The following is a 21,187-nucleotide window of genomic DNA, read 5'->3' as shown; positions in this document are numbered from 1 at the left end:
TTTTTTTCTCTGCCAAGCACTGTGTTTGAAAGAAAAAAATGGTCTAAACAACTCTGCAGCCAGGGAGCTTTATCCATCTAAAATGCCTATTAGAACCTTACTAGAACTCTACTGGTTACAGAAGAGAAAAAGTGGTTCCACTTGTTGGAAGCTGCTAAATTCAATAAAGTTTTGCCTAGTGAGGAAAGCTGAGGGAACACTGAAAAGAAATGTTGAAATTAGACAGTGAGGAAACCCAGATGGTCCCCACATTGAGACTTTTTTTTGTAAGGGCATGTAGTGACAGGACAGGGAGTAATGACATTAAAATGAAATAGGGTAGATTTAGATTAGATATTAGGAAGAAGTTCTTTAACTGTGAGAATGGTGAGGCACTGGCACAGGTTACCCAGAGAAGCCGTGGATGTCCCATCCCTGGCAGTGTTCAAGGCCAGGCTGGATGGCATTTTGAGTAGCTTGGTCTAGTGGAAGGTGTCCCTGACCGTGGCAGGGGGGTTGGAACTGGATGAGCTTTAAGGTCCCTTCTAACCCAAACCATTCTATGGTTTTATGATTCTATGACTCTACAGCACCAAAACAATCCAATGAAAAAACAACCCTTCACATAAAAGGAAAAAAGCCCCAGTTTTCAGGCACAATTATTTCATTAGAGAATGCATAGAAATGGTCACTGAGGAAGACAGGGGTGAGAATGGAACAAAGTATCTAGATTTATTTTTTTTCCCCATTGGCTTAGACCTTTGTATGCAGTAAAAGAATCTTTGCATAAGTTATACAAAAATATTGCAAGCGACATGTTCAAGTGTTAAATGAGGTTAAAATAGAGCACACAGAGAAACTACATCTACTGCTGTGCATTCATGCAGCAACAGAAAAAGAATCAAAGTTTGGTATAATGGGCAGCCAGCCTGTACAGGACAGACTGTAACATATAATCCTTCTGATCATTAGAAAACAGTGCAAGATCCAAAGAACTACTTTGGCCATGGAAACCATGGACAGAAGGTCTTCCTCTGTTAGGGGATTGTAGGTAATAATTTACACCAGGGAAAAACAAGTATAATGTATAACACTACCAGTTCAGGGTGCCCTAGACAAATTTATACACACAGCAATAAAAAAAGTCAAGCTCATGTGTTAAATACTTACCAATCACAGTTTGTGCTAAATACAGGTGATAATAAAGTACAAGTGTAGGTGTTTCTCTCATGTTTGCCTGCTCTTCCCCTAAAGCCATGTCAGAAAGGACAAAATGTAAAAAACTGACATTCACAGGAGGTACAGTCATCATTGCACAGCTCTGCTCTTCCAGTTAGTGCATTTGTTTTTTTCATCTATGGCCTTCACAACCTGCTACAGTGAATCAAGAAACTTAGACTCCTAACACTGTCTTAATGACACATAAACCCATGGAATCTTTCACATACTCACAGACCAACTTCTTCCATCACGGCTGCAGAAGCAGTTCCTCACAATTAAAAGGTTTCAGTTAAGATGTTCTTCTGCATAATATTTTTTTACCCTATTCCCTTTTCCCCTTCTGCTACTACTGTATAAAAAGCTCATTTTCAGTGCTCTGTTTTAAACACCTGTGGCTTCCCTTGATGTGGCTTGAATGTGCCACATCTTTTTCCACCTGCATTTTGCAATGTCATTATCTGATTATTTCAGCCTTTTATGCCATAGCTACCTCTGCCATACAAATCCTTTCCTCAGTTTTTCTAAAAACTACAAAAGGCACCTATATAAACTTCAAATTTCTTTCCAGTTTTGAATCTGGCTGTTTCAAATCAGGGCTGAGTTTGCTTTTGTAGCTTTGCCCTGACAACACGCTTATTCTTTGGTACTTTGTGGACTCTGCTCCTGCAGCTCAATTGTTTGTTCACAAACAAAATTCACTTAGCAAAGCTAATAATTGCTTTTCCTTTTCTTCCAGATAGCACATATCTGCTCTTTTTGGTCCGTAGAGCAGATCACTGCCACATGGAGAAGCAAGAACATTAATAGCTTCTGTCACTGCTACCATTCTTATTGTGATAGATCTTCTGGAGGATTAGACAAAGGTTGTGGCCACATAAACAGAGAAAGGCAACGCTCCAGGCACAAACCTGCAGCAAACTGCACTGTGCCAGCTCTGATCAAACAAATAGACTATGTTCTGTTGAAAACAGAGAAGGCAAGGAAGACAGCCCCTGAGATGGCACTGAAAACCAGAGGAAAGCTGCCCCAGTTTGTCCAGGGATAAATTTGTCAATTTTGGGTGTTGGAAATAAATATACAAGGTTGTTAGTTTTTAATTATATGTTTTCATCTTTATAAAACCTGGGTAGACTAATTTTGGACTTCTGTGTGAGGGTGAAATATTTCTTCTGCTGCTGTGCTCAACACAGTTAAGCAAATAACTTACGAAAGAATACATATGAAAAATTTAAAACTGGTTTTAAAGCACAGTCATGGTGAGGAAGGGCAGACAGCATGGGTATGTGCAGTGGAGTCCCCCCGTGCCTCTGCTTCTCCTTCACTGAATATTAAATCTGAGTTTCTACAGTAGTTTTTAGGACATCATGAATTAAAGATCTCTAGGAACACAAGCCATGGTAAGAAGATGCTGCAACACGTAAGACACATCCTCATTCTGAGCAAGGACTTCCCAGACAGTTGAAGCGTGTTGGATCTGGGAATTCAGTTTGGTCTGTAATGAAGGAGAGGGCACGCTGCCAAAGTTGGAGAGGAATGTGCAAGCAGCTAATTCCAGTTAAAACAATATGAGGGCGAGAGGCAGAAAAACTCCCTGCACTAGATTCTGTCACCTCACTGAATAATGGTGTGGGAAAAGTCCCTTCACTTCTATGGTGAGTCTCTTGGATATTCACCCTGGCAACTCCATCAGACTGTGGGGTTTGTCAGACAAGACTGAAACAGAGAAAAGAAAGATCAAAAATAAAAAAGGGACAAAATTTAGAAGCACTGTGTGTTTTCCCAGTGCTTCCTCTTCCACTTGTACCCAGCAGATCTGGACTATTCTCCCTTATGCTACTGCTGCTAAGCTTCTTATCTTGTTCAGCTCCTCTCAGCATCACTTCAGGCTTTCATTTCCCAAACCAATGAGGCTTCCATGCATGCATTTGCTCTCTTCCTCTCTCTTTCTCTGGGTATTCCTGCTCTTTCTTTCCACCAGGTCTTGAACCCATCAACCAGCTTCAGCTACAGCTGATGGAGGATCAGAAATCCCAAAGGTGTTTAGGGCTCCTGCCAGCCCCAGGAGCATGAATGGCTGCAGGCAACCACAGCAAAAGGGACGCCTGCTGCTGCTGCCAGGAGAGGCTCCAGGAGGATTTTCAGAAGTGCCTGAGTGATGGAGGGACTTAGTTGCTGTTTTCAGAGCACTGCAGACTCCTAGGAGACTAAATTCCTTTGACCTTCCTTGGCTCCTGTCGACAAGAGTGGGCTGTAAGCCTTTCAGAAACTGTTGACGCTTGCAGAAACTCTCAGACTTTTTCTGACTGATTGAAAGTTTCATTCTGTTGCCACTAATAAATCCCCCTCCCAACACCAATTTATGTTTTATAAGTTTGGGTTAAGCTTTGTCTACTAAAAGGATCTCACATAAAACACCGCTTACTGAAATGTGATCTTTGCACATTTCTGAAGTTTTAATTTTCCAACGCTGTAATCTTGTTACTTAGGTCATTCATTTTGTCACGCCCAGCTATCAGCCTGGTCCAGGTTTGGCTGCAGGGCTATGTTCTCCTGACATTTAGAGCAAGAATTCCCTGGGAAATCAGTCAAGAGATTTGACATTGCTGCTGGCCAGGCTCCAGCGGGTTTAGTTTTACTCTCCTTCCCTATTTATTGTGGAATCTGTCTGTCCACAAGCTGCACATTGAGTTCTGTGCTAGAGAAGGAGAACTGAAAGGGACAAAATGGCCATTCATGTGGCGATTCATTGAGGCTTTTCAGAAAGGTTTTACAAGAAGCTGTGATGACTGCTGAGCTTCCTTAGCCCTCTATTACCTCCCTTATGAGACAATTTGGATTGACTGCTTTCTCTTTGCTCTCTCCCCCCATCTCAATAGGCAGCAATTATTGTTGGAAAAGCCACATTAAGACCTCGGTAGTGTAGGAACCACCTGGGGGCTTTTCATCTTTAGAAACAGTTTAATTTCACCATGGCATGGGCAGGCCCTTTGCTGGGAATATGGGAGGAAAAAAAAATCTTTTTTTTTCTCCCCTCATGCCACAGACAGCTCCTACTCTTCTTGCGAAAAGCTGCATCAATGGCAGAGACAGCCAGAATCTGATGTACTGGAGGGGTGGATCAGCAAAGCAGCCCTGGGCACTCCCGAGGGCTACAGGAGAGTTGGTGGAAGAATCCTGAATCAATTGGAGATGAGGGAGAGAAGTAGCTCTCTTGTGGAGGGGGACAATGAAATGCAGCAGCACAGGGCAGGGTACAGAAGGCTTTGCATGTGCAGGGAGGGGCAAGCAGCACAACATGGTGGTGGTCTGTGTCTCTGTGCAGTCTTAGCCAGTGGGGCCAAAGAGATTTGTCTGTGTTTGCTAGGTGAGACACTGAAATTTGGCTAAGTGCTCATGGATTTTATCAGCCACATACCATGTAGTAGTCCAAATAAATATACCACTGTTGTACGCTCTTTAGCATCTAACCATGCTTTCCTGACCAATCTGATTACAGTCCCTCTGCTGTTTCTAAGCTCCTCAGTGCCAAATGCTCAGCCTCTTCCCTCACTGCTATTTCAGTTTCCTACAGAAACAAAGTTCAAAGAAGCCGGGAGTTTAAGACTAGATGGCAACATAGCGTTTTTTAGTTAACTTCATATATTATAGACCACTACACTTTACCTCATGACACATTTCATGAGTTCAATAATTTATACTTGGTAAAATATATTTTGCACAAAGCATTCTTGCTTGATTTGAAAACTCATGGGATAGACAATCCACCCATTCCCCTGGTAGCTTATTCCCAAGACTAATAATTTTCATCATCAGAAATGATCTTTGCCTCTAAACTGAATTTGTATGAATTCATCTGCCAAGTAGTGGTTCTTATTATGCTGTTCTTTCCCAGATTAAAAAGCCTCTTGTACTTCTACTATCTCCCCATGAGGTTACTTATATAATGTGATCAAGTCATCTCTTCATCTTTTGATAAGCTTTGACTGAGCTCTAGAAGTCTTTCACTCTAAAGAAATTTCTCTTTAGTTTTTTTCTTTTCAGTTCTGATTGTGCCTTTGCCACTTTTTCAACATGTTTTTTAAAATGCATTTTTAATATCTGACTTCCAGCAGTCATTTTCTGAAGTGAAAACATTTCTTATAGCAAACCTAGGAATTAAATTATCCATTCTTACTACAGTATCACATTGAGGAAGCATTTTTCCTTGCGTCTCCACAGTGACTCCTCAGACCTTCTTGTGATATAGCCCTAATTCTGTAGGTAAGTCTTGTTTCATTGCGAGACATGAAATTTAGGAGACATTCTGTCTGACAGGGATTACATTGGAGAAAAATCCATTCTGCTATGCTTGGTCATCCTTTTCTCAATCTACTAAATCATGTTCAAACTATACTGGCAGAGATTCTACATTTACTTCCAGATTCACTCAGTAATGAAAACCCTGAAGCACATGAGGCCTTGCAACAATCCCTTCAGATCCCTCCCAGCTGCTGCCATGACTAGTCCATTAAGTACTTTCAGAGATGTGTCAAACAGGTCTGAATCCACTTACTGTTCCGTGGCTAACATACAGCCGTAATGCTTTAGCAAATGTCACTCAGTGTTGTGGTAAAGCCCCTAGAAACTCTCAAGCCCATTGATCTTGTACAGCTACCTCTGTCAAATCAGGTGTAACTTTAAAAATTAGATCTGACCTGTGTTAGTGGTGGTTTTCTTGTTTTGTTTCTTTTTGGCAAGGCTGAGCCTCAGTAGCTTAGTATAGTTAACATGTGTCCCAGTGCTAGGAATTTGTTTTGTCCAAGCAATCTGCTTATGCAATATAATAATACATAGAATACATATATAACTTCATATTCATAGGATTTATATGCCTAGTGGAAATTCATGCCATGAATGGGCTTATGAAGCATGCTTTGAGAAAGACAATTTTGTTTCTGACCATTCAGGCTATCTGTGTAGATTACAGTAGTAACTGTCTTCTTAACACTATGTATTTTAGAGAGGGTTTCTTCCCTCTTAACATTAATACCTTCTAAAAGCTAAAACCTTGGGCCATAGAAATGAAGATGTTGATCTTTTTTCTACTCAAAGGTTCATTTTTCATTGAACGAACTGAAAAGCAGGGTCTGACTATGAATATTTAGAAGTTCAAGCTTTTTTTGTCCATAAGCTTCTAAAGAAAATCTGACAGCACATTATTCTTGAAATCCTTTGTAGAACATTAGTTTCATTTCTGACAGTTTTTCGTGTTTACAGCTTAAAATAAAAAAAATGTCTAATAACTTTTGATACAGGTGCCACATTTTTACTGGGCTAGGAGAAAGGCTTTAAATTCAGAAATACTAATTGCAGTTATTCAATCTCTTTTTTTATGGCAGAAGCTGTACTTCTTTAGAGATTTTTGTGCTGGATCAATTGTCAACAAAGATAATAGAGATTACTACAAAGAAACAAACACTTCTGGCTGCCATCTTCACCTTTACGGATACCAGCTTATATCCACTGCATGGATGGATGGACTGTTGATTTGTGAACATATGAGAACTCATCAGTTAACAATGCTTTGTCTTCAGCTACTGAAGTCCAGTGAGCATGTTCTGAGTGCACATACAGCCACAGAAAACAGTCTTTTGAGGCCCTCTCGTCATTTATACATGTTGGCACCTCACAGGGATGGAGGCTTAGTGGAGGATGCAATCTGTGAAGAAGAATCAAGCACAGGGCCAGAAAAATCTCCCACTTTCCGCTACTTTCACATCCTGTGCTTCTTTATAAACAACATTCTGTAATCTAACCTCCATGACTGCCTTCTATGGTCACTTACAGATTGGCAAGCTGCTCTTTTGCAAAGCCAAGCAAGGGAAAAAATAACAAACCTCACGAGCTGTGTGAATAATTAAAAACAACATCAAAAGACATTGATTCCAGAAAACTTTGTTTGCAGACTTCTTAATACAGAGCAACCAAGATCATGGCTTGGATGAGTGTACTATTTGCTGGGTACAAAACTCCTAGATGGCCAAGCCCAACGAATTGTGGTGAATGGAATTAAATCCATTTGGTAGCTAAAGAAGAGCAATAAAGCTGATGAAAAGTCTTGAGAAAAAGTCTAATGAGAAGCAGTTGAGGGAGCTGAGGTTGTTTTGCCTGGAGGAAAGGAGGATTGGAGGGGACCTTATTGCCCTCTGCAGCTACCTGAAAGTAATAGGACCTCAAGTTGCTTTAGGGAAAGTTTAGACTTGATATTAGGAAAAAATTCTTCACTAAAAGGGTTATAAAGCACTGGAAAAGGCTGCTCAGGGAAGTGGTAGAATAACCATCCCTAAGCATTTAAAAGACTTGTAGATGCCACTTAGGGACATGGTTTAGTGGTGGACTTGGTAGTGCCAGATCTGAGACCATTCTTCATGGGTTGCCTCTTTAGACTCCTCACTCGTCTCTTTTTCGTGCATACATGCTTTAGGTAGATCTCAGATAGCCCTGCTGTTTTTAGTGGATTTCATGAGTTTAGTGGAGACAACTATTTTTGTGTAGTTATTATATTAATTTAGTGCTTATAAAGGAAGCAGATATGGTTAATGGTACCTCTTCAAGGATACAAGCCAAAATAGTCAGATCCCTGTTAAAAATAGATCTACCTTTATAAGAGTGCATGCACAGAAAGGGAAATTTCTGAGGGGTTTACAGTTTCACGTGACACTTTTTGTATAAGCTAAACATCTACAACACATACTGATTTTCAGTTTCACCCTGCGTACCTGACTGACATGAGCACATTTTTCTTTCCAGTGGTATGGCAGAACCAACATGCCAGCGAAAGGGATTCTTTTCAGCTACATGCCTCACTGGCATTGTTATCTGTGGGGCTCCTGCCACAGCATGGCCGATCCTTGGGGTGCGAGAGAGGGCAGAAAACCATCCAGCCTGGTCCTCAGTGTTGAAGGCTGGAGTTTGAAGAATAGGCTCTTTGAAAATTATTTTTTACTTCTAAACTGAACCTGTTTGTTATAAAAGTCACAGAAAGTCACTTCCACACAGTCTTACAATTGAATTTTTGCTGTCCAATGTCAGAAACTTGTAATTTGTCATTATTTTTTACTCGATGAGGATGGTGAAATAGAGCAAAGGTCAAGTCTTGGAGGGGAAAATAATCACTTGAGTTACAAAAAGTGCAATTTACTGGAAAAACTGAGAGTTCAAGACACAAACAGAAAACAAAGTGAATGTAAAGCAATAGGGATCGCAGAGCAGCCCAAATATCAAACAATTAGAAAAATGTGTCAGAGGTTTCTATTGTGATCCAGAGCAAGGGATTTTTAGGCAGAACTCTGTCCTGATTAAATAATTAATAAATAAAATATACATCTTTCCTCACTGTTTCTTTGCATGTAGAAGACACTGAAAGTCCTGGATGATTTCAGAAGTCTGGGCACACCATTGGTTCACTTGGGTTTTGTGATGAGGCCAAAAAGAAAAAGAGAATAATAAAAAAAAAGAGCCTGGGAAACCCTATAACTGTCCAGTCTCAGTGGTTTTGTTACTGCTCCAAAATAAGGGGTCAAGGCATAACAGCACTAGAAAAGCTCACTTGCTGTAGATTTTACATAATGAGTCGCCAGCTTCAATCATTCAGCCTGTGCTTGGTTCTGCAACCATGACAGCACAGAAAGCAGATTTCAGCTCTAAAGATGTCAGTGGGAGAGCTTATTTTCCACTGGTAAACTGTAATAAATTAAAGGAATGCCTCCATGTTCGCAGGAGCAGGGTGTGTGTGTGTGCGCAGAGCAGAAAGCAAAACTGAAATTGCTAAAGAGAGTCTCTCAAAAATATTCCCTTTTGCCATGGTTTGCTCAGAAAGGATCTGGTTTGGCAAAGCAGCCTCTGCTGCTTCCAGTTAAAGTATGTTTGGGGATCCCTTTTTACACTAAAAAGATGTTAGGCACCCTTTCCTAGGAATTGGTTTCTTCAGCCACAATTAGGTGTCTCCTTTAGGGACAACCTGCTTTTCAGAGGCAGCCCTTCAAGCCCCTGGTAATGTGGTGGCAGCACCAGTAGCTGACCTGCCTGCAAAGCTTTGCCTGCCGTCTCCAACTACCAACTTGTGGACTGAGTATCCTAATGTATATCAGCTTAAGACAGAAATGTTGGTTTTAGCATTGCTGTTAAATAAAGCAAGGCAGAAGACAAATTGTGAGCTAGATTCAACACTTCCATTAGGTTTCTGTGTGCAGAGGCAGCACAGTGTCCTGGACCCACTGCAGCCACTTGATTGCAGAGAGCCAGAAAGATTCAGGGAGAAATGGAGAGTGGAATTTGTTGGCAGCATGGCCGCAGTCCAGAACAATTTCATGCAACTCTGGTTCTGTGCTAGTGTTTTCCCTGCTATTCACGCGGACCTGCAGGAATCACAAGGATTTTGAGAAACACCATCTTCCCTTGGAGCTGAGCTTTTGCTGTGATGTAGTCTTAGGGTCACTTCATTAGAGATACAATAGCAAACCAGCAATTTCTTATTGCAGACTGTCACCTCCAGCTCTAATTAACATTTCTTCTTCTCATTAGAGGTTTTCCTTCTGTCCCTTTTCTGGTTTGGTTTTGTGTGTGTGTGGTGTTTTGTCTTGTTTCAAAGAGAATAGCAAAGGTGACTGCCAGTGTCTATGGCTTGGAGTGCATTATAAGTAGTAACACTGCAACTCCCTTGAAAGCACAGAGATGCTGCAATCCTTGCTCACTTCTGCCCCTACAAGTTCCCCACTAGGGAACCTCCCCTGAAAACATGTAGCAGGCACAGCTGCCCAAACTGCAGACCCATACACCTGGGAGCATCCTGTCCCAGGCAAGCTAAAAGAGCAAAAAGAAAACCTGTGCAAGAAGCAAATTTGCAATTCCTGCACGTAGCTCAGGCTCATTTGGAATAACATCATGGTTCTGCAACATGTTAATAAAATATTAACCTGCCTATACAGCATATGATACCTTTGCATATACAATCACAGAATCATAGAATCAACTAGGATGGAAAAGACCTTTAAGATCATCAGGTCCAATCATTGGACTGCCAAGACCACCACTGAACCATGTAACTTAGGGCCTCATCTACATGGTTTTTGAACACTTTCAGGGATGGTGATTTCACCACTGCCCTGAGCAGCCTGTTCCAATGCCTAAGCATCCTCTCTGTGAAGTAATTTTCCCTAATATCCAGTCTAAACCTCCCCTGGCACAACTTGAGGCTGTTACCTCTTGTCCTACTACTTGCTATCTGGGAGAAGAGACTGACCCCCACATAACTACAATCTCCTTTCAGGTAGCTGTAGAGAGCGATAAGGTCCTCCCTGAGCCTTTTCCTCTCCAGACTGAACATCCCCAGTATTTGCAGCTGTTCCTCATAAGACTTATGCTCTAGGCTGTTCATCAGCTTTGTTGCCTTTCTCTGGACCTGCTCCAGTACCTCAATGTCTCTCTCGTCCTGAAGGGCCCAGAACTGAATACAATACTACAGATTCAGCCTCACCAGTGCTGCGTACAAGGGAATGATCACTGCTCTGGCCCTGCTGCCCACGCTATTTCTGATATGCTACCATATTAATTCTCTGCAATAGCCAGAGATGAAAACAGAGTTAATCTAAGTTCTGTCTGTATGTCTCAAGTGGTGGGAGCTCTGTTTCTTTAGAGAACATATATCTTAATGCCAATTTAAGATTTTTAAAGTCAAATGCAGGACTAAGCAGCTGCCACTACCACTGTTGAGAGACATCTGGCTGAATGTTATGAGACACTTATATATATTGTGTGTGAACATGTGCATTCATAAAACATGTGCATGCATTCACACATAGAATCATAGAATCATAGAATAGTTAGGGTTGGAAAGGACCTTCAGATCATCTAGTTCCAACCCCCCTGCCATGGGCAGGGACACCTCACACTAAATCATGCCACCCAAGGCTTCATCCAACCTGGTCTTGAACACTGCCAGGGATGGAGCATTCACAACCTCCCTGGGCAACCCATTCCAGTACCTCACCACCCTAACAGTAAAGAATTTCTTCCTTATATCCAATCTAAACCTCTGCTGTTTAAGTTTCAACCTGTTACCCCTTGTCCTATCACTACAGTCCCTCATGAAGAGTCCCTCCCCAGCATCCCTGTAGGCCTCCTTCAGATACTGGAAGGCTGCTATGAGGTCTCCATGCAGCCTTCTCTTCTCCAGGCTGAACAGCCCCAACTTTCTCAGTCTGTCTTCATATGGGAGGTGCTCCAGTCCCCTGATCATCCTCATGACCCTCTTCTGGACTTGTTCTAACAGTTCCATGTCCTTTTGATGTTGAGGACACCAGAACTGCACACAATACTCCAAGTGAGGTCTCACAAGAGCAGAGTAGAGGGGCAGGATCACCTCCTTCGACCTGCTGGTCATGCTCCTCTTGATGCAGCCCAGAACATGGTTGGCTTTCTGGGCTGTGAGTGCACACTGCTGGCTCATGTTCATTTTCTCATTGACCAACACCCCCAAGTCCTTCTCTGCAGGGCTGCTCTGAATCTCTTCTCTGCCCAACCTGTAGCTGTGACTGGGATTGCTCCGACCCAGGTGTAGGACCTTCCACATGGCATGGTTAAACTTCATGAGGTTGGCATCAGCCCACCTCATGCATTTATGTAAGTTTGTAGGGAGGGACCTGCTATGTAGTTGAACTTGGCTCTCTGAACACACATTGTTTTTCAGATGAACTGTGATTCATAATTCCTAAAACTTAAAAATCTGTCTCTGTGTTTGCTTTTATCAAGAATGAGGAAACTTAATAGGCAGGTGCTAGTCTGCCTACATCCAGTTTGTACACCCAAGTGACTAGCTTGGGAAAATTAAACCTTTAGCACTTAATATCCTACTGACATGTATTTACAATCCACTGAGTGTTGATTTACATCTTTGTGTGCTGAAAGGCCCAGATAAACCCACTCTGCTCCTACACTTTATGTCTCATAATGCTGTTTCTTGAATGCAGCTTATATTGGACATCTCAAATTCGCAAATCTTAGAAAATTGGGAGGCTCTGTGGAAACTGAGATAGGAGAAATTTCTACATGCAAACAACAAGACAGATATGTGTGCACAGATGGTGACTGACAGTACCATACTCTCTGGAAGGCTTATTAGTGTAGCCTCAGGGCCATACTAACATGGGTATGCTGGACTTGAGCTGACTTATACTGGACATCTCAGAGCGAACCGGCAATTGATCTCACCCATTTGTGCCGTCATACTTAGAGATGGAGGGAAATTGCATGTGAGAAAACAGAGGAAAGGAAGCAATAATGACATATATCAAAAAAGAAGAAAGGTTACTGTCATGACTTTGAGATTCTCCCTTTTCCTTTTGTAAGGCCTCTTTCCACTCATAACTTTCTGAAGACAAACAGAAGGCAGCAATGCAGTCTGTATCAAAACAATCACCTTGTCATTAGCAGCTTTCATAGAGCCATAGAAAAAGGGGCTATGCTAGTAGGAGTTAAATCCTGAGAATCCCTGCCACAAGGGTTGATAGGACCTCAGGAAGGGCTAGGGGAACACAGCCCTTGGTGCTGGCTTATGCAGCCCTGGTGTTTGGGAGAAGGCAGGAGTTTGCATACATGTAGGGGATCCACTTCTGCAGAACTCTTGAGCACCATTTTATTTAGGACTACTGCACAGAAATAAAATAGCTTATCTTCATTTGGGCTTGGAATAAAAGGAGACTGCAAGATTCTCATCCTGTCTCTGTCTGCCTTTCTCTGTACAAAAGGAACTGGAGGGGTATTTTCCCCGGTTCAGACAACCTGGCACTCATTTTATGTTGAGGCAGTGCTTGGGCAGGCTTGGCAGATTCACAGTGTTTTGAAACAGAGCTTGCATTCTTAAGGCTGCTGGCTGCCCAGAACAGAGCTGAATATTCCACCCTTCTCGTCTGGAACGAAGCTGGGAAGTCCCCAGGGAAAACATAAAGAAAGGCCCTGAACATCCTATGAATTAAATTACATATTAACACCTAATTTCTAACCACAACTATTCATCCACGTAGTTCAATGATTTTAGGAGAAGGCACATGGTATAATTGTATATCATTTACACGACCACTTTACTAGTGGGGAAACTGAGGCAGGGAGCAGTTCATGTTTGTCCAACATATCCATAAAGTTGCAGAATTTAGAGGAAGATCCAGGTCTCTGAAGTCCAAGCCTGCTACTCCAGACACAATCTAACATACAAGAAACTTGTGGGACTCACTTCAGTAAGTTACAGTGCCAAGACCTCCACAGTTCTCCCTCAAAATAGACATTTTTAGGAATACCAAATTTCATCTAAAACATTCTTATTAAAATAAATAATATGACTGTCTCCTCCACCCATCCACATCACACATTGCAGAAAGCAAATCAGTTCCAGCAAATCTGGGGTTATGGACAGGTTTCCCTTTGCTGAGTCAGTTAGGTGCACCCGGCAGTACTTTGTGTTCCTGCCTTGCCCTCTAAAACTGTAAATGAATTGGCTGATACAGTACAGGTGCATCTGTTTTTTTTTTTTTTTATAAAGTGTAATAATTTATGCTCTGAAGCCAAAATAAACTGGTATTAACATTACAGTTAAAAAGACTTACCTGATACATCGTTAGCATGCACGGACATACAACAAAGAGTTTTCTATATAACCTATATATATAACACAAAGCTCTAGCAAAATATTTTCCTCAGACTTTTGCAAAGTGTCATAGTGTAATTTTCATTTAAATTTACACTACATTTAAAATTAAAGTGGTGATCTCCAATGACACATCACCAAGATAGAACAGCCTGAGGCAGGAGTAGCTCCAATAAATTTGGCCTTTTGGGAGAGTTACACCAGAGGACATTTCAAGACGATGTGCCATGTTTGACTGCACTTTGGCTGCACACCTCTGACTTTTCAGCAAGTTAACTGATGTTTTTAGAAGAGATGGGTGTAATGGCTGTGTTGGAGCTTTGCAAGCCGAACCTTACCTGGAAAGACGAAGCTGACTTATGCTGACAAATATATTATAACTTGAGAATACCGACCTATGCAGTTTAATGGATTTTTATTTTTGCTTTATTTTTATTTTATCTTTATTAAAATTATTTTTACCTTTTTGTTAAAATAATTTTATTTAATTTAGTTTAAAATTTATTTTATTTATTAATACTGAGTAATTTTAGAAGAAAGGCAAATATGGAACATTAGTTTCCAAAAATCAAGCTTTTTTTCAGGAGGGAAGTATGACTGCGTGGTGTTTGGAACAGACAAGAGAGCACTCTCCTCCTGCTCCAGCCCTCCCATGGTCTCACTGTAATGCCTTTATAGCACATTTGACGTGCCCTGACAACCAACCTGCATTAGAGAAGTGCTTAGATATCTTCAAATGAAGATATCTAAGTTCATAACTAAAAAGCATTTACTGTAATGAAGCCCCTCTGCATGACACAGCTGATCCCTACTATAAGTGTAATTGCACCGAATGTTGCAGAGTATGTTTTCATTCTTCTTCTGCATATGTTCAATATAATTTTCTGAGTAAAACAAACATCTGTGCACAGTTGTGGAGGTGGGATTTTATACTACTTACAGTGGGTGACCTTCAGTTTTTGGATTTGCTTAGCAGTCTTACAAAACATAAGTGAAGTTACAACCCAACCTCACATTTTGACCTTTCAAAATTTACTTTTAAAAATAGAGGTTATCTTTTGTACTGCAAATTATGCCTTTATCTCTTATAATCCCATAAGTCAGATATCACAGTCCCACTTCAATTATGCTAAACTCTTATGTTAATTTTAAATCATGTAACTTAATTCCTGGCAAAGCAGGCTGGTGATTTTCAAAATGTGGTTAATGAGGCAAAGTACAATCTAGATTCTGCTACTGAGATCATCTGAATCCCCTAGGTAGCTGAAGATGACTATGGAGAGGCTCTTCTTTACAGAAGTCTGGGTTAGATGTAAAAAAAATGAATTTTTAAGTGCATTTAGGGCCTATGAAATTTGAAGTTGAGCATACACAGAAGTTATATTTCACTAGAACCATAGAACAACAGTGTGGCTAAACCAATTATGCTTTTGTGCACATACATGCTTATGTATTGTCCTTCCTTTTTAAATCACAAATGCAAACCATACCAGGTTTTCAAGATGAGAGTCCAGGGACCTGATGTCTATGTCCACAGATGCATGCAAATCAATGTCATTTTCCCTCTCATTTACAGAAGCCAAAATTTTGCTAATAACTTCTTTCGTTTTATCTAAGATCAGTTGGTAGATGAAATCTTATGAGACTGTATAGCTTTTTCAATTCAATTATGTCCCCTCCATTCCTGAATCTCTATTATTCCTTGATCACATAGGCTGAAAGTTTATCACTAATGCAAGTTCAAGATGAAGGCCAAGTTCTTCAGAGAATTTGCTATTTACTACTATTTACTTGTCTGGATTTAAGAATTCATGCAAAACTCATATATAAATTGGCCTCTGTTCTTTTTTAGAATGTTAAACTTTTTTTTCTTCATAAGTGTTTTGGAAACTATTGGTACATGAGCCACGTTTTTGTCTGTAAATTAACGATTAATTAACACACATCTACAACAGACAAGCCACCCAAAGCAAATATATAGACATCCAAAGGTTGGTGTACATTTATTTTTTATGCAATATCTTCAATGACTTCCCTACAAAGCAAGAGAGTTCATTCAGGGCTTGAGGTGGGATTCAATACTCACAAGAGCAGAGGATCTAGAGGAAGGTCATTTTACTTGCATCAGTTTCCTGCCAGGCTGTTTCCTTACTCTGCAACTTGTTATGTCATCATGTGAGATGCCCCAAAACACTCCAGAAAACAAAGGATAAGTATCGTCTTTATTTTGGAAGGGCTTAGGGATTTCTTGATATCCATTTTGCAGAGATCTATCCTCCTCCTGGGACACCCTGGCCACTCCTCCAACAATGCCATGTGCAACTGCAGGTTGTAGGAATTGGTCAGATAGCAGTTGAGGGGAGAAAAGGGAAGAGGAGGAGAGAAGGCACCTTTCCCTGTTATAGCCAAGACTGTGGGACTCTGGACGTAATTGCCTCTTGGATTAATCACCAGTACCTATCCCACCACATAACACTGCAGTATCCACTCCACCCTGAGGTTTGCTGGCTGCTGACAAGGCAGGAAGGACACCAAAACAGGTGAATTCAGTAAGCTTTGGGAGCAAAACCAGCTGATGGGTTTGCAAGGCAATGATCATACACCTTCCTTGTAACAGACCGTGGGAGCTGGGCTGATGGTAGGACACTGGCAGACCAAGAGTTGTCACACCAGCTACAATGAAGTTGCTTCTTAATACAGACATCATAATGTCCCATAGTGACCATCCCAACACTTTGCCCTATCACCAAAGATTAAGACTATGTTGAATACTGGGACAATGGAATGCATGCAACATGTGGTAGACTGTCCTGCAAATTAAAATGTTAATTTTAATGTATGTGGCAGTTCTCTGAAAGGAAGGTCATATTTGTCATCTCTAGTGCATCAATCAAAATGTGGCTGTAGACAGGGACTTAAGATCAAGGCTTACAAAGATTTACTCTGCTCAGCAGTTGAACTGCCATGTTATTTTTAGTTTTATGCATTTGTATTCAAGAGCATCCTTCAATGAAAAACAATCAGGTCTAAAACCAGCTACAGTCTAATGGTAATCAAACCTTGCAACTGAGAACACTGCAAACATTTTAGAAAATTAGCCAATGCTTCTTTACTAATAAGTGACAGAAAGTAAAAAATTACATTCAAAAATAGTTTTGAAAACAATCTCTAAAGCAGGCACAAACACAAAAAAAGAATCATGCTTCTCTGAATACTTTTTTTCTTAAACCAGTAAAAGAACATTAGGTAAGCTAATGCAACAGCTGGCTGCACTACCGTTTCCACAGTATAATCCATAATGGTAAAAGCAGCTTTTTCAGGCATTTTAGTGCAATTTATGCTGTTTACAGGTCTTTTTTGTGCATTCTCCTATAATTTAATGTCAATTGATATCACTCTAGCTTATAAAAGCCCCACTAAGTCAAGAAAACTCCACTTAGCAGCAACTTCATTTCCTTTCAGGGCTAATATCAAAGTAGTTGTTTTGAATATCAAAATGATAAATATCTAATAGAAGCCTGAAGCTATTTTGGTGCTATACAGTTGGTGATGTATAATTGAACATTAAGTAATCCAAGTAATAGAAGTCGTAGATCAGCTGTCTTTCCTCCTTAGACAATTCCTTCAAGTATTGCCTCACTACTTCTGCACTTGTTCTCTCATCAGAGGAATGTCTGTCTTTGAATTTAGGAAACTTCAGCTCGGATGGAGCACCAACCAGCTGCAAAAAGTAATTGGCATCTTCTTCCAGGGTTTCAAACTTTCCTATAAAATCATAGTTGATGAGGCAGGGATAGCAAAGCTTACTGACTTGCTCCCAATGAATGTCCATTCCTACTGGGCGATGGGAATCTAACAGATATTGGATAAATTCCTTGAACTTAACTCCCGATCCTGTTTTCAATGCCTCTTCATTTGCGTTATGTCTATATTTCTTAATTATTGCCTTCCCAAATACTGGGTGGTAATAGTTGTTTGGATGTTCAAACTTATCCCTGAAGGCGGAAACCAATCTTTCCATAGGATCACGTACAAATATAGCCTTGGTGTATGTATTCAAGCGAGTGTATATCCCTTTTAAGTCATAACTGTCTAGTTTCCTTAGATGCTTTCCATAGTGCACATCGTCATGGGAGATGTTGTGTGGTGAAGCAGCGAGTCCATTGAGCACCATGAGGACTCTTTTCCAATTGGAGCAGCCTGCTTTAGGCACTTCACAGTACAGGACCTTGTGCCTGTCCTCCACATAAATTCTTGACACCAGGTGCACGAGGTGGGTTTGAAGCTTCTTTCTGCTGTTGTATTTCTTACAGAAGTCATGCAGGAAGGACCTGCGCTTTTCCTGGGTGCTATCCACATCCTTCCATTTGCCATCCTTGACTAATGTCTTGTTTAAAGGGTGTAGTGCAGGAGGTAAATACACCCCTCTGAGCCAGCTGAGAGGTGACTCACTCATCTTCTGCTGGTCAGAGATTTGGCTCACCAAGGAGGCAGCCACCACACCAAATGGGTCAGCCTTGCCCCGCCAGTGCCTGCTGCCCAAGATGGCCATCTCATGCTTAGTAAGGCTAGGAGGAGTGCTCCTGCTCCACGCTGCTCCCCTCGGCATCCCCAGAGCGGGGAGTGTGAAATCCTGCAAACAGGGAAAGGATCAGAGCTTAAAACACAGCAACAGTCCAGACCATTCACATTGCAACAGCAGCAAGGATGGCAGTGCATACTCGTGTTGAAGCCACAATTAGGACAACTACAAAGCCCCTCCTGAACCAATTGATCGATATATCTAATTTAGCAACGAGCTGAGCTGATTACTGAAATACATGCTTCTGAAGCTTACCTCTTAGTGCACCGTAGGTCTTCCTGCAAAAATAAATAGCTTATACCACACCTTTTAGGAAATCAGAAGAGGTTCACACAGGGAGGCTGATAGTTCTGGTAGGGGTAGCCAGGTGCTTTTCTCAACTGAACACATTTTCTCTACAGCATTGGTTGAGTTTCATGGCTGTTATCAGCTCTCTGCAGTGCACTGGCACAGCCACACTAACAGCTGCTGAATCTCTGCTTCCATCACTGTGACTTGGAGCAGGCCCTGTCCCCCACTGGTAGGGGACAAACTTAGGGCTCCTAAACAGCTGACAGCAGTGGTTTTGAGCTGGGTGTCATGACAGATGAAATCCCCACTCCAAAAAGCTCCTATTCCTGCCCTCTGTTTTCAACATAGATGCCTGCACCTGAGCCTGGTGCTTTCACAGCTAAAGCAAAATTGGTGCCTTTAGAGCTTCTTCCATCTGACGTTTTTAAACATCAATTACATCAACTAACTAAACATCAACTAGTGACCCTGCAAAGAATGTGAAAAGAGGAGACTATCCTCCCTGACATCTCTTTTAATATCCCCAGCCAGTGTGCAATCTACAAGCCGCAAAAATGGCAAAGCATGGACCTGTGTTTTGCCATCAAATTCTTTATGCTCTTGTATCATGCAAGTTGATTGAAGAGTTTCTTGCAGTTTAAGCATTGCAGCTTATTCCTGAGTATATTCTCATGTGTCTGCTAAGGCTTGTAGATTTTTTCTCCTGTCATTAGGAAAGCCTGCTGCATTGGGACATTTATATAATCCTAAATTGGGACATTTATATAGCTGTCTATTTTCATTACACTTCTGGAGAGGGGCGTTGCTCGTCAATAGGTTTTTAAACATCCCGTTGCAAATACTAGATAGCCAGATGAACACACATTGGACTCATATGCACAGGCTACCTGACTGTTTTTGTAAGTCATGCTTTTTTTGAAAACTACATAAAAAGACTCTTCTGCCATAGACTGATTAAACATTTACTGGAAAGTTGATTTGTGGACTGGCAGACGATAAGTGTTGAATTTGGGGGGGGATGAGAAAGTTCATAGGCCGACTCAAATATGTTAAAAATTCAGAGGAATAATGTAAGAAATGGTAATGCATGGAATACAATTTAAATTCCAGCTTGTAATGAAGCCTAAGGAAAAACAAGCAGTTCCAAGAAAAGTTAGCCTGTCTTGCAGTGTAATAATTTCCAACGACATAAAGAAACCCGGGCAATAAGGCTATTCTGTATTGCTGCAAACCACAGATGATTAGGTCTTTGTTTTCACTGAACTGAGTAAAATAGTTTTTGTACTGGTGAAAGCAAATAATAGAACAAAGCCATGCAGGACTTGTACATCTGTGAGAGAGTGTGTGTGGATGTGGTCAGTTTTTCTAATATAATTTGTTGGGATTTTTTATTCTGTTTTCCAACATTTTGTTCTTTAAAACAAATGAAACACAGATTTGTGTGTTTTGAGACACAGATATTTATCCCTTTTGCCCTAGGATGGAAAGAATTCAGAAACATAGTGTGTAGGAACAGCATGTAGCAATAGTAGTAAAATGGGATAACTATGAGCCTAATGGGCATTTCAGCATCACAATGAATGGCAACTTACAAGTGCTACTGCAGAACCAAAGACTTACAAATAAATTAAATGCTCTGACCTTAAAAGGAAAACCTGACACTTAAAACAGTGAAAAACGTGAGATACATGGAAACCAACCACACAATAGCAGGCTTAACAGGAGTAGGACAAAGTTATACTACATTGCTAAAGTAACCAAGTATTGTAAACTCATTGGTGCAGCTCTGGGGAATTTCATAATTTAGAAGATAATCTCCAGTGATACATGACTGTACTGGTGTTCCCCAGTGAAGAGAAAATTAAGGGGGGGGGGGGGGGAGAGTAGTACCTCATGACTTCCTATGATACGTAATCTGAATTTAGCTGTCTATTTCAAGAGACTTCAGTGTAAAGATGCTTGAACCATCTGAATTTCAAGCCAAAGCCACTAAGATGGCTAGAATGACTAAGGGTCTGGATCACCTCTCATATGAGGAAAGGCTGAGGGAGCTAGGCCTACTCACCCTAGAGAAGACAAGGTTAATGGGGGCATCTGTTCAGTATATGTACATACCTGAACGGACAGTGTCAGAAGGATGGGGTCAGACTCTTCTCAGTGGTGGCAGGTGATAGGACAAAAGGCAACACATAAACTAAAACACAGCAAGTTCCACCTGAATATAAGAAAGCCCTTCTTTACTGTGAAGGTGATGAGCACTGGAATAAGCTGCCCCGGGAGGATGTGGAGTCTCTTTCACTGGAGATATTGAAGAGCTGTCTAGGACATAATCCTGAGCAATGTGCTCTAGGTGACCCTTCCTGAGCAGGGAGGTTGGACTAGAAGACTTCCAGTGGTCCCATCTGACCTCAACCATTCTGTGACTCTGTTTCTGTTAA

The 21,187-nt window shown here is 41.1% G+C and overlaps 1 protein-coding gene across 5 annotated transcripts in view; it reads right to left on the bottom strand.

Moving 5' to 3' along the window:
• Window positions 1-15,883: 15,883 nt before the first annotated feature.
• CHST9 (carbohydrate sulfotransferase 9) overlaps window positions 15,884-21,187 on the bottom strand; it is an 87,073-nt gene continuing 81,769 nt past the window's right edge. For all 5 annotated transcript variants that reach the window (XM_034068967.1, XM_031052979.2, XM_031052980.2 and 2 more), the window contains one exon: window positions 15,884-18,509. In XM_034068967.1, coding sequence (XP_033924858.1) covers window positions 17,412-18,509 — 1,098 coding nt within the window. In that variant the 3' untranslated portion in view covers window positions 15,884-17,411. The remainder of the gene's footprint in view (window positions 18,510-21,187) is intronic.

The sequence above is a fragment of the Melopsittacus undulatus genome, chromosome 1 (assembly GCF_012275295.1).
Source record: "Melopsittacus undulatus isolate bMelUnd1 chromosome 1, bMelUnd1.mat.Z, whole genome shotgun sequence".
NCBI lineage: Eukaryota > Metazoa > Chordata > Aves > Psittaciformes > Psittaculidae > Melopsittacus > Melopsittacus undulatus.
The sequence above is the reverse complement of the archived record's forward strand: the minus strand, read 5'-3'. Positions and strand labels throughout refer to the sequence as shown.